Raw genomic sequence first — 14,844 nt, 5'->3', positions numbered from 1 at the left:
TGTTTGACCATCTACACTTTCAAAACACCCTTCTCCTTCTCCATCTCAATATAAAACTGGAAACATTCCTGTCCAAATCAAAAGTTTCATTCTGTAAATTTGAACTACAAGTGACACAACAATGAATTAATGCAACTGGTGTAAGGTTTTTTTGCCACTAAAAAGGCTGTCATTCTGGAAAAAGTAGTGGTTTCACTGTGATTCTTTGCATTCATTTTCTTGCTCTTTATTTTCCCGTAGTAAATCTACATTTGCCACTCTCCGACGAGGTGTTAAATGGGTACCTGGTAGGATTCGAAAGTGAATGTGGTTAGATGAGCAAGTGTGCGCTTAAATGACGCCTAGCTGGAATCCTCCCCAGGGAACGGGAAATGTGCATACATTGCGTGCGGGCAAGCCTGAATCCGATGGCCGGGGTAATAATATATCTGCAAAGCGGTTAGAGACATCATCGATGTATTAAGTGCTATATAAGAGCGAAATATTATTATTAGTGGTATAATCAATGGCACAATACAGATTTTCCAAATTAGCATTTTACTCCTTTAAATTAACTAACACATGCATACAGGTATAATACAACAGACTTCTTCAAAATATAAGAGTAAAGTGATGATTGTCAATGTGATTACCTTGAAAGATTGGGTATTGCACCGGAAGAAATATCCAGCCATTTCTTCTTCTTCCTTCTCTGGCCTTCGCCACTCACATCAGGAGAATGCTGGGAAGAGTGGGCGCTACTGCAATCCGCACTGTGCCGGAGAGAAAACCAGGTAGAAACACATGAATTTTAATGCCACATTGCATACTTAACACAAAATAGAGCAGTAAGAAATTATGTACATGAAAGGAGAGCGAGAGAGAGAGAGGTGCATAGACAAAAAAAGAGAGAAAAGGAGAAAAATAGAAAGCAAGAGAGAGAGAGAGATGGAGAGAGAGAGGACAGATAAAGGAGGAAGAGAGGGTGAGAGAGAGAAGGAGAGAGAGAAAAAAAACAGAGAGAAGAAAAAGAGAGAGAGAGAGAGAGAGAGAGAGAGAGAGAGAGAATGGGTGGAGATGAGAAGAGAAAATGGAGATAAAATCGAGAGATAAAGAAAAATTGAGGTAGAGACACAGAAACAAGGAGAATGAAAGAGAGATAGAGAGGCATAGAAGGCAAAGGATGACAGGAAGAGATCAAGAAGAGAGAGAAAGAAAGGGGGAGGCAGTGATGCAGAGAGACAAGGAAGCAGACCGAGATAGAAAAAGACTGAGAGAGACAGAGATTAAGAAAAACTAAGAAAGAGAGAGAAAGATTGAGAGACAGAGAAAAAATAAGAAGAGAGAGAGAGAGAAAGAGAGGAAGAGAGTGAGGAAAAAAAAGAAAAGAAGGAAGACAGACAGATATTGAAGAAAAAAAGCCACAGAGAGAGGAAGATATAACCACAGGCAGGCTCAGACAGCTTGATAGATAATTTAAAGAAAAGCAGGGAGAGACACAGAGAGAATAAGAATTTGCATATCGACAGAGACCGTCCGTCAAAGTTTGCAGGCTGCATCCTCGATGACACACCTGCCCTGGAGCTATGTCTTACTTTCCTCTTGCAACCCTGCTCCGCACCTTGGGTTACACACACCTACATGCCTTCAGACTCGATCCAGTCCGAATATTTCAGATGACCTAACTCGATCATGTAGTCTGGAAAAAAAGTCCCTAAAATTGTCGATATCGTTGCATGGAGTGTGCATCAAGATTTATCCGTACCAGGTATTCTGGCTTTCATCAGATGATAATTACCTGCCAACATTTGAAAATAAGAATTAGGAATTTCTAGCACGGTATGCCTTTGAAAATAAGAAATCTGCACCCTTAATAGGCGTTTGAACATGCAGAGGCAGTGTAACTGACAATATGCAGTTTAAAAAATAATAAAAAATCAGAATATTCCAAATTTATAGGTTCTAAAAATCCAGAAAATCAAAATATTCCGGATTATTCGAAAGGGTTGGCAGATATTTAGTTAGGTTACTCTTTACTAAGGCCATATAATTTTATTAAAATGAATACACAATTGAGGAAATAAGAGGGGAAAAACATGCACTCTTAGAACACAAGACACTCGTTGAATAAAGAGGAACAGGAATCAGGTCAATGAAAATATAAACTAGCAATGGCTGTACGTGGAGAAAGGGTTTCATTTTTGGACAAATATTCCATTGAAAATGAATCAATGAATATGAACAGGGTGAATTATGAAATTAACATGTACTGAATATTTTAGTTTACTGTACAGGGAATTGAGTATTTTGGGGGGAAAACAGAAACAAAAATATTATTTGAGTTGATGGTTTTTGTTTTTCTGTGTTCATATCTGCATTAGATGACAATAATGTACAATGCAGTACAACAATACATACACTGCCTATGAATGTAGACTACAGTTTATGATTTTCTCATCATATTAGATGAGAATAATAATTATAATACAATGAGGAATACACTGTTTGCAATTGTAGACTATGCTAAACTTCATTATAATACATTGATGTAATACAATGATGCATAATCTAGTGGCGATTATAGACTACAGTACATTATCCGTATAATACAGTATTCATGTCTGTATCAGATAAGAATAATGTGTAAAATGTATCAAATGATGCATAGAATCCCTGCACAGGTGCAGTTTGAGAGGTATATCCAAGATTTTATAAGGAGTACTAGTAAGTTTCCATGTATACCAATGAGATGCATGTACATACATTACCTGTATATTCTTATTTTCATGTGATGCTGATAATGTAAGGAATGATGTATACTCAGAGGCACATCCAAAATTATTTCCTAGAGGTATCATAAGTATGTCCATACATATGCTAATTAATTAATATACAGTGTATTCAGATCTTCATTAGATGAAAATAAATTTATAACGTGGTACATTATTCTGTCTGCAATTGTAGATTACTGGTGGCAAATCCCCCAATTTCTCTCAAGGGCCCTGCCTGGGGTATAGAAAATTTTAGCAAAGAGGGGCAGGCACCCCTCCCCCTCCCCTGGACCTGCCACTGACTACAGTACAATACACACATCCATATTAACTAGATGTATCGTGATGTTGAATGCATTTGTATCTGTTGTGGGGGGGGGGGGAAAGAAAATGCTTAAGAAATAAGAATACATAATTTAGGGTAACGTGGCACATATCCCCCGTCCATCTTGTGACCATAACGATTTACGGGTGACATTGTATTACATTCATCATTAAGTTCTTGAAAGTGCTTTACACCATAATAAATTTGTATAATGATGTCCTGCAATTAAATGATAAACTTACCTACTTCCGCATTCACTCCCCTCTCTCATCCTCTCAAACTCCATCACCCCGCCCCCATCCTCCTCCAAGAGTATCTCATCCATCACTTGAATCGAGGGCACCCCGCCCCCAAAGGGGTCAGGGGTGGAGGCTGCCCTCGGGCGCAGCACCCCTCCCCCATCGCGGTACATCCCGTACTCGTGCGCCGTGATGCCCGACGACTTGCTCCGGGGTCTGTTGGCGCCGTTGCGCACCTCGGAACCGATCACGGTGAAGAGGCGGCGCAAGAGGCCCCTCGGCGAGCGGGAGGAGCCTGAGGAGGAGGCCGAGGATGGGGTGGGGGAGACGGGAGGGTGTTGATGAGCTCCTGGGGGAGGGGAGGGTGATGGAGAGGGGGGATGAGACAGGGAGAGTTTGGGTGATGTTTGGCGCGAGAGCGGAGGCCTGGTAGCAACAAGAGGAGGTGCTTCAGCCATGGTGTTCCCTTTGCGTTCATCACTTGATATGTATTAATCCTTTTATCCTGTACAGGGAAAGATAAAGAAGAAGAAAAAATCTATGAACTACATTGTCAAGAAATATTATGGATCCATTCATGTTTCAAAAGTAAGTACACTGTAGGAACAAATTATATTACATACATGTATAAATCCATGTTCGAATCTCATCTCTAAGGCGAGGCGTCAAAAATAAATATACCAGCCAGCGGCAGCTAACTGCACTTGTGCGTCCTGGCTGCATTTTTTAGATTAGCTCAGCCGGCTACCGCTGGCGGTAGGAAATGGCATTCAAAAGCATGCGCCGGCTGTCGCCTTTCGAATGGAAACAAAGCCTCAGATCCCAGCCTGGCGCAAGCCGGCTGGGCTAATAAGTGAAAAATAATTGCCCCAGCCAGGCTTCGGCCGTAATTGCAGCCTCGATGCGCCAATACGTGAGGCGGCAGCCTGCTGGTATCGATATTTTTTATGCCTCGCCTAATACAAAAGCATATCCTACATTTTATTTATATTTTCTTCTAATTCATATATACAGTAATTCCTATAGTGGAACAAAGAATTAAAATTCATATATTCTTTAACAGGTTTGAGAGAACCATTCATGATTCAGCATTACGCAGGGCCACAAAAGAGATAGCAAAGCAAATTCACTATTGATAAAGGGAAGGCCAATTTTACTTGTTGTCCTGCAAATGACTGTCAAAAGCAAATTAATACATGCAAAAATAAGATATATGTTTCGTGATACAAGGCATCAATTATTTCTTCTCAATAAAGGCCCCAGGGCCTGTTCTATTTTGCTTATCTTTCCAAGAACACAAAATGGACTGAAACATCCTGTACATGGACCATGAGATCCTATCTTTAATGCAAACAGTTGCAGTATGAACAGATAGAGCAGGGACAAAGTGGACTTTTGCTCCATCTCATCTCTCATACAGACGCACGTGTGTAGCTAAAGATGACCCTCCTCGATTACTGGGGATCTGTCCTCACTAGAACAGCTGATGACCCTCTTCATTCATCAGGGACACCATCCTCAATCTCATCCTCATCATCACAAGGTACAGATACTCTTGATGATAAGGGCAATGACCAACAACATGCAGGGTATACAATGTACCTAACAGGCACAGTTTTACAAATCTGAGATGCATGGCCCTTAGTGTTATCAGTGTCTGTGATATGGTGTAATATTGAAGCTCTAAAAAATTGCTCTTCAAAATTATCAAAAAAGTCTTTGAGTAACAGGTTTTACCATACTCATTTTTCCCAATAGACTTACTGGTTATAAAAACCGTTAGGAAAACAAATTTTGAAATTTAGATTTCTAATCATAAATATCTTGATAATCTGTCAGGCGATCAGCTTGTAAAAGTCATGGGGTTCCTGACTGACCTAACGGTTTATAATTATCATTGCAGCATGAGCTAAATCCAGGATTTTTTAGGGTCCAGGATTTTGTATCAGAATCTGAGACAAAGATACCCAATCCCTTTAAAGTGATGTACCTTCAAGTCCCTGCATGCATACATGTCCAGTTTAATAACAACCAAATTATTCATGCTTCTGGTAAAATTTATGTTTTTTGGTGGGTGATTTTCGTGACTCAAGAATTAAAGTTGGACTGGTTGAATTAGGGCCTTAAATTGATACTTTTAGATGGAAGCTTTAATATGTTACATCATCAAGAAATGTAAATTGAGACAAATTAATTGTTCATATACTTTTACAAATTACAAAACTAGGTAAGGGTATGAATAATATATATGTTAACTGTACATGCTAAGTTATATGAAAATAAGAGACATTTGAAGCTAGAAATTCTCTGCTGGATATGCCTGTACATTTATGTAAAGCATCACAATGTCATTCTTGGTCAAAAGAAACACATCCTCATGATTATTTATAGTCTATTATCCATCTCACGCACTTAGGACACCAACTTCAACGTGCATAAAACTCTCGCATCATCATAGGGGGCAGGGTCATTTTCATGGAGGTAAATCATTACAAGATATGGAGTATATGCAGTCTTCTATCTACAAACCACTATTCCCCTATGTGTTATCATGAGAATTGAGAAATGAAAAGCATGACTTATCTCTTTATGACTCTAATCATGCGATGCTTCATTTAGTTCATGACCCTAATGGTCTTTCTGAAAATACTTTGTATTTTGTAACAACAATTTGGGGTTCTTCTTTCGGTTGGATGAAAGCAGCCTTATTCTAGATTTCAGCACACTAGTGCTTTAATTATCTCTTCTTTACACCAAGGTGACAATATTCTAATTTCAAAAGCAATGCAGCTACCAGATATCAATTATTGAGGCCAAATGATGCATACTCTAATTAATCTTCATACAAAAATAGAAAAATAGATTTCTAGCAGCTAATATCAACAGATAAAAAAGTAAAAGAGAAAGTGGACCAAGCAATGAAAGGGCCAGCACCATTAAACCATTGACCCGCTTCTTAAACGGTCTGGAAAGACCGCGGCTGTCGGCCGTCGGACATAGTTGCGCTTTCTCCGTCTGCTACCATTTGTTTTGGGAGGTGCTGGTATTCCAGCATCCAGACTTGACACCCGCCACACATGGGAAGCTCATTTCCAGTTGTCTGGGACCTATCCTGGTCGTATCAATCAAGCTAGTTTGCTCCCTTTCTCTCCTTTCCGTTTTGTTCGACTATCAGAATGCCACCAATTATCCACATTGATGAACTTAACCTTTTAAACAGAGGCGGCTTTCAATTAAATGGTGATCAGGGAGAGGGGTTGGTATTTGCTCTGGTTTGCATCTGTGGCACTCTAGCCATACCACTTAATTGTGTCCATTTAGGGTTGTCATATTTTGTTTGGGCTATCGACAGTCTGGTGTAGGTCCCTGTTGAACTATTAATGGCATTTGGCGAGACATTAATCTACACTTGCCACACTCTACCCAGGTGAGGTAAATGGGTACTTGGCAGGAATAAATTCCTTGAAATGCTTGAGCGCTGTAAAGGCAGCCATGCTAAAGCTAGGGTAATAATGATGGAACGCCAAGAGTGGCAATGTGCCAGATATGAGTGCTATACGAGACTCCACTATTATTGTAATAAGGTCGTGTTGGTGTGACTTGGGTGTACATGGATGAAGATCACACTCTTCCATATTAAAGGTAATAGGTACATAAATATGTGTCAGAAACAAACAACCAAGTCCTGATATTTCAACAATGCATTTATCTTTTTTGTAAAGTGATGAAAGGTAGAATTGAGATTCTCAAGAAAACAATTGTGACAGAGTACAAGCTTTTGATTCCAAACGACTGGTACCCGACAGTGAAGCCCGCTTTATGTAAGATTTGGCCGGTTTGAGTGAAAATAACGTAGACTTGTATACGCAGGTGCAAACCTTGTAGTTCAGCAATAGCATCCATTGAAGTTTAGGCTCAAACCTCTAGCTAAAGTTTTACAAAATAATGCACTAATGCAGTCAACACTGCATCAACGTGTCTATGAAGGATACTACTACTAATAACGATTAGATTCATGTAACACCTTTTCCCGAGAAATCAAGGCACTGCCTGTCCCAAGTCTTTCAACAAACTGAGACAAAATTGTAGGATGTTAAAAAGACTGCTGAAAGGGTGCTAGACTTTCCTGATGCACCTAGAACAAAACATGTTAAACCAATCCATGCTCTTGCCCAAATTAGCATCTATCACCTTTAATCAAGCCATGATGTGCCATTTAGCTAGCTCACTAGCAGACAGCAGCATACCTTAAAAGCAGGAAGAAAAACAGCCTTGCCTATAATTAGCACCACTCAAAAAACAAAGCCGGTGTAAATTGCCGAACTGCGTCCCAGCTGACAGCCTGGGATCCATTTTGAGGCCTGCCTTCATAAGCTCAACATTGCCAAATAGCCCGCTATTTCTGATTTGGGAAATAATCCTGAAGTTACAAATCGCCTCTTCATCAGCTCGAGACTCGACCACGAAACTTGAAACTCGAGCTTGAGAAATTAGCTCGACATATTTTGTTCAGCGTTTGCGCAGGTGAAGACGCACCGGACAAATAGTGGGATATTTTGCAAACTAGCCCAAGATATCTTGGGATGATTATCTTGACCAAATATCCCTCTACTTGCAACTTCGGGCTGATGAAGATACAAATTAACTGGCTAATTTGCGATCGGGATAGTTGAATTAGCGGGATATTTGGCAATCTCGAGCTGATGAAAACAGGCCTTTTGAGGACATGATTCCAGCATGATATATGAGGGTGTGCAATTGATAGGCTGAAGGCAGCGCCTATGAAAATATGACATTCAAACTATAGCAGGTTAAAGGTACAATGTAGAAGGGGCATATTGCTAGGGGGAGTTCCAAAATGAAATGTATTCTAGATGGGTTCCTCATATTGTATATTATATATACCCTAATTATTCTATGTGTTCTGAATAGTCATGTAGGCCTACATAGATATTCCATAAATGTAGCTGGTATTATATGTAAGCTTATTATATGTAATGAGCTCACATACTTTAATCTATTTTATATCGTGTAATAATTTGACAGTAGCACATTGTTAGTCATATATTCTACCTTTTCTTTGACTTTGTGTAAATTATTTCTACCATTGTTATCTGTTTGTATTTTTCTTCGCATTTGAAATCCAACCTCGAGTTTTGGCTGCTTAAGACAATTGTTCAATCATGATTAAAAATTCTTAATGGAGTGTTATATTGCCCTAGCTTATGATCAACACAACATATATAAAAAAAATAAATAAAAGCAAAATGATAAATGAACTTCAAGTTCAACCCACTCTTTTTCAACAACACCATAGACTTCTCCTAACTAAACTATTTATCCTCTATTTTGAGACAGAAGGGCACCCACTCTGCTTCAAAATATAAGAATGGACACTCTTATGGCTCCAAAGTGAACAATAATTTATACATACTTAACCATGGATGGCCTAATGTGTGAAAATGTGGAATGGTTCAGCACCCTCGTTGGCAAGGATATAGTGCATTTAACTGAGCCAGCTGAGACTAATAGGTTATCAGTGTGACCAAGAGCAGACATAAATCTCTTGCGTTAGTTACGAGGCAGATGCAAAACTGTCAGGGCAAAACTGTAGGTGAGAGAAGATATGAGAGTGAGAGAGAGAGAGGGGGAGGGAGAGAGAGAGAGAGGGAGAGAGGGAGAGAGAAAGAAAGATGGAGATAGAGGGAGAGAAAGAGAGTGTGAGGGAGAGAGATAGAGAGAGAGAGAGAGAGAGAGAGAGAGAAAGGGGGATATAGAAATAAATATATAGTCGAGACAGAGAGATAGCGAGACACAGAGAGAGAGAGTGAGAGAGAGAGAGAGAGAGAGAGAGAGAAAGGGCAGGTACAGAAATGGAAGAGAGAACAAGAGATAGAAAGAGAGAAGAGAGTGAGAAAGAGAACAAAAGACTGATAAATGCAAAGAGGCTCTAGAGGACAGAAAATCTAAGAGAGGAAATTCATAGGAAACAAAATATTTTACAATTAAATAGAATAAAGAACACAAGAAATAAGCAAACATAAACAAGAGAACATTAAAAACAAAACAAAAATATTCTGTCATATCTAGACTCACACAAATGACTTAAAGCAGGGAAAAGTCCCCTCCCCTTCCATAGCTAATGCAAATGCAACAAACGAAGGAAATTAGTGAGAGAGAGAGAGAGAGAGAGAGAGAGAGAGAGAAAGAGAGAGAGAGAGAGGGAGAGAGAGAAAGAGTGGAAACAAGAATGTGAAGAGAAGGTAATATTGCTCCCCTCCCCCATCACAACTGTACCCATGCTACACCATTAACTCCACTAACTCCACGCAAAAGTGAGATATTGGCATGGAAAGATAAAGTTACAACCTCCTTAAGCCATGTAAAGGGCAAATTCACTTGGTGAAATATTGGAATATGTATTAATTCACCCACACACGAAACTGTATATTCTCAAAATTGTTCAGTTTGAAAGAAACTAATATCTTGCTTCGATTAACCTTTCAAATTAAGAGATTTCAAGCAGAGTAAAATTTTCTAGGAATCTCTAATTCTCCCATGAGCCCTAGATAAAATAAGTTACCATCTTCTTTAGATAATGGTATCAGAAAGTGGAGATTAGGAGCAAGGTAACCAAGGTTCCGTCTACAGCAGATTCCCCTTCAAATACTTTTCAGGAATTGAGTAAGATACAGTGAAACCTGTCTATAAAGACCACTCAAGGACAAGGGAGACAAGAAATATGCTCTTTATAGGTAGGTGGTCTCTGTGTACAGGTTAATTTTTAGTATATGTTTCAATGAGAAACCATTTTCAAGGGAAACAAACAAATGTGGTCACTATAGACAGGTGGTCACTAAAGCAGGTTTGAATGTATATGTATTTCTGTTAAAGCATCAGTTATATGTTTATTAGTGTAAAGTGATCATCCCCTAGAGATCCACGAGGCTTGTCATTGACACATGCAACGTGAACCAAACAGGACATCAATACTAGATTACAGTGCCAAGCACACACAAGTTGCAAAACAAAGGTCCTGTTCACTTTGTGTGATATAGAACAGAGGCCAAATAATAGACTCTGACATTTGTTGAGATGACAAAAGTAATAATACAGTGACACAAGGGTCATTTCAAACTAGAGGAATGTGAAGAAGGCCAAAGATGGATTAAGTCGATGTGTGAACACAAGACAGGACCTCTTCATACCACGTTTATGTTGAACAATATTTAGGACTAAGCTCACAGATAACATTGAAAGCCCTTGTGTGAAAACAATGCCTGTACAGATCGTGTTAATAAAGCATGTATCGTAGGGCTGAGCTCCGGATGCCATGTACACCTAAAGCCGTTGTGTGAATGCAAGAAGGCTAGACCTGTTCAGACCTTGCCTGCTATGAATCAAGAAGACTAGGGCTAAGCTCAACATGTACATCTAATGCCTTGTGTGAACACAAGACTGGACCTGTTCACACCATATTCACGCTCTGCGATATGAAACACGCAGCTTAGAGCTAAGCTCAAGACTTGATGTACACCTAATACCTTGTGTGAACACAGGACTGGACCTGTTCACACCGTATTGATGCTCTGCGATATGAAACACGCAGCTTAGGGCTAAGCTCAAGACGATATGTACATCTCAAGCCCTGCGGTTTAGGGAGATCTCCAAGCCAGATGACATTTAATCATAACCTTCTCTTCATCTCGGTTTGCTCCTCACCACTTCTTCTCAAGATTTAAAGGTGGCTATAGGATCCTCCTAAATGCCAGTGCTTGGAAAATTGCATTTATTTATATTCAAATCCTTGCCCAGAGGATAGTCCAGCTACTTAAGTTACTAGGAGCTACATGCAACTAAAAATAGATGTTCCTCTCCTCCCAGAGCAAAACAAAATTATTCTCTCAAAATGTACAACTTTAATCATAAATTGATTTTTGTAAGTAGGATATTAACAAAAATGTACACTGCAAACTCCAATATAATAATAATAATAATAAAAATAGGCATTTCTGAAGCGCCGTCTATCTAGAGATATCACCATTTTCCCCTTCTATCTCCCACTCACTAACTCCCCCCCCCCCCCATTTATCTCTTGCTCTCTGGAGAAATTTTTAAGTCATATCCAGGCAATCTCCATCAAAATAAATATATATCAGCTGATTATTAAATAAAAATGTATAGGGTTTGAGAATATGCTACTTATATAAAACAAGTTTCAAACAAAATGGTTAGCTTCTCCTCTCGTTGTGAAAGGAATATTGCACAGTAGGCCTCTCTTCACTATCTCGAGATTGCCAAATATCCAGCTATTTGAACTATCCCGATCGCAAACTATCCAGCTAATTTGCATCTTCATCAGACCGAAGTAGCAATTAGAAGGATATTTGGTCAGGATTGTCATCCCAAGATATCTTGGGATAGTTTGCAAAATATCCTACTATTTGGCAAAATATCCAGCTATTTGTCCCGTGTGTCTTCACTAGACCGAAGATTCGCAATACACGCTAACGCTGAGCAAAATATTTTGAGCTAATTTCTCAAGGTCGAGGTCGAATCTCAAGATAGAGAAGATGCGATTTGTTACTTCGGGATTATTTCCCAAGTAGCGAGCTATTTGGCAATCTCAAGATTTTTGGCAATCTCGAGATGATGAAGACGCGCCTAGTGATGCATGCACTCAGTATGACCTTCATTCATAGATTATGAGAAAATCACGCCTCAAAAGTTTAAAAACAAGAGATGACTTGGGTGTCTCATGGGATGCATGGAGATTGGAAACACATGACCTTTTTATCCATATCAAAATATAGCTGCATTTTTCACACCTGCAAGCATCATCAAAATCAGAGACGAAAATCCTCCTCATCACCATGACCACGGGGACACCAAGGGCATGTAACTCTTCAATAATTATGGTTGCATGCCTGGAGTGGCAGAAGAATCCAAAACGATGAACAAAATTTGATAACAAGATTATAAAAAATTAAAAAAAACACTTCCTAAGTAATCAATCTAAGGGCAATTTAAATACAATATTAAATTGCTTTAAAAATAGAAGTCAGGTTCGGATTATGTAATATGTTATCGTCATGTAATATGTTATCGTCATGTAAGCACATTTCAGTAGGTGGTGCGCAATGCTATTGAAATTGCCTAAGGTTCATTTCTCGAAAGTCTATGCAATCGTGTTTGATGTACATTTCAAGAAAAATCTACATTTGAACTGTTCCTGGATTATATACATGTATGTGCAATACATTTCAGTTCAGTCCAGACTCCATACATTGTCAAAATTGTTTTCAAGTGACAATATTTCAGCAAATAATAAGAGAGAATTGAAATATTTGACACAAATGCGTGTTTGTGTCCTTGTGCCTGACTCACAACGATATGGTTCGCCAAGCAGAACCAATCTATGAACCCTCAATGAGCCTGATAAGCAGATAGAATTTTTTCATTCAGAGCCGTAATCCGCAGTAGCGCCCACAAAATTAAACCATGCTACCCTGTCCTCATCGGACCATGGCAGCCGAAATGCCACGAGCTGTAATCCACAGTAGCGCCCACAAAATTAAATCCTGATACCCCATCATTACTGGACCGTGGCAGCCGAAACGTCATGAGCTGTAATCCACAGTAACGTCCTAAAAATTAAGCCCTGCTACGCTCACAGAAATTAAACCCTGCTACCCTATCTTCATCGGACCGTGACAGACAAAATGCCATGTCAGCATTCCTCAAGAAAAAGAGGTTGCTGGAAAGTAGTGGGAGAGCCATTATAGAAGTATTATTAAAATCAGTCTACTTAATTTAGATGTCAATTGCCACAAATATTCAGTGTTCCAGTATAGTGGTTCATTGATTTGATAATAATCAATTTTTCAAATTAAATGGGTTCCGTACTGGCTCTCTTTTTTATGTGAGTGCTTATACATGCATCCAGTAATCTACTCACAAATGACATTTACGTAAATTAAAAGTGCGTGTTTGCACTAACAAACTCTCTTTACAGAAGTAATATTAAAAGCTCATATTTTTTAATATAGTGTTACGACATGGAACTACTACTAAAAAATTGTTAAAAAAACAAATAAATATTTTTGGTAATTGCTACACTTTTACTCTCACACATGTACATTGCCTTCTACGGTTTCTTCTCCTGCTTTTTTCTGACAGTGTGTCCCTTGTGGAAATGCTAATGAGAAAGGCAGAGTATAGTATTTTTCCGTTTTCCAGGTAAACCTTGCCACGGGACTTCACATTTTGAATAGCTATAATCAAATTAGAATGCATGCATCAGCTCAATGCGCTCCAGGGGCTGTGACTTTTGTTTGTCTAAAACCAAGGGGTAAAGTGAGCAAGAAGACTTCTGATTCTTTAGTGTTGCAGCAATGAACTTGTTTGTATTTATAAGGTTTGATAGAATACAAATAAATAAATAAAAAAAGGTTAGGCCTACATATAAGATTGCGGGGGATTTGCAAAATAGAGATGTAACCCCTCCCCCCCCCCCAAAAAAAAAAAAAATAATAATAATAATAAATAAATAAATAAATAAATAAATGAATAAATAAATTTTAAAAAAAATAATAAATAAAAAAAAATAAAAATAAATAAATAACTGAAAAATAAGCATTTGTTCCAAACAATATATGTCATGCACAAAAAAAAAAACACTGATTACTTTTGGTAGAGAATTTTTTTTGTATGTTTTTGTATTTGACAGGGGTGAGGATCATGAGGGTGAGTACATGGAAAACAAAGAACGTCCATAATCCTTTCTCTTGGTCTACCAGGCCTTTAATGGATGAAACAACTAACCAATGCAGCAAAGTAGACTAGGCTAAATATCCATGCACTTTTACCGTTCTTCAGAACGTGAAATAGAGTTCAGACAGCAAATCTTAGATGGTCTACATCAACAAATCTCTCCTTTTTTTCCAGAGACTTATCAACCAGAATGAACATTTCACTGATTAAAAAACAAGATGAACAGGAATGTCAAAATGATATCCTCTCCCATCATCTTGTATCTCCTCATTTTCTGTTGCTATGGTAACCCATCTGATGATGCTATCATCCCTGTATCATGTGGTGCTTGGATTAATCATGAGCAATGCCAACATATTGTAAAATCCTGATGAAAATGGAGAAAAAACTAAACTAGGGGGACCCATTTTCTTAAAGGGAAACATCAAATATACATCATATTAAAATGAAACAGATAACAAATATAAATGCAAGAGGTATCATTTTCAAGTAAAATTGATAGTTGTTGAAATCTGTTTCTCAAAATGTGACCACAGAAATATGGAAACTTTCAAACAAACATATTTTTGTGTCTATTTTTGGTGATTGATAATTAGAATGACAATAATATATATATCTGTATGTTTAGCAACTTGAATATAATTTGTTTTGTAATAACATGCATATAAGCCATTGAACACAACCTATATCTATATCTCAGGAAAAACATTCAATTATATGTTCACACTTAAAACAAAGCAAAAAAGTAATACAATTT

At 38.3% G+C, this 14,844-nt stretch overlaps 1 protein-coding gene across 1 annotated transcript; it reads right to left on the bottom strand.

The window, feature by feature from the left end:
• Positions 1 to 521: 521 nt before the first annotated feature.
• Positions 522 to 3,817, bottom strand: LOC105436757 (WAS/WASL-interacting protein family member 3-like). Its single transcript, XM_030981332.1, has 2 exons — positions 3,318 to 3,817; positions 522 to 752 (listed from the first exon to the last, which is right to left on the bottom strand). The coding sequence occupies exons 1-2, from the start codon at positions 3,770 to 3,772 to the stop codon at positions 629 to 631; spliced, it is 579 nt and encodes a 192-aa protein (XP_030837192.1). The 5' UTR covers positions 3,773 to 3,817; the 3' UTR covers positions 522 to 628.
• Positions 3,818 to 14,844: the final 11,027 nt, after the last annotated feature.

Source organism: Strongylocentrotus purpuratus, unplaced genomic scaffold, assembly GCF_000002235.5.
Source record: "Strongylocentrotus purpuratus isolate Spur 01 unplaced genomic scaffold, Spur_5.0 spur5_scaffold_11, whole genome shotgun sequence".
In the NCBI taxonomy this organism is placed as follows: domain Eukaryota; kingdom Metazoa; phylum Echinodermata; class Echinoidea; order Camarodonta; family Strongylocentrotidae; genus Strongylocentrotus; species Strongylocentrotus purpuratus.
This window is presented reverse-complemented; position numbering and strand designations above follow the sequence as displayed.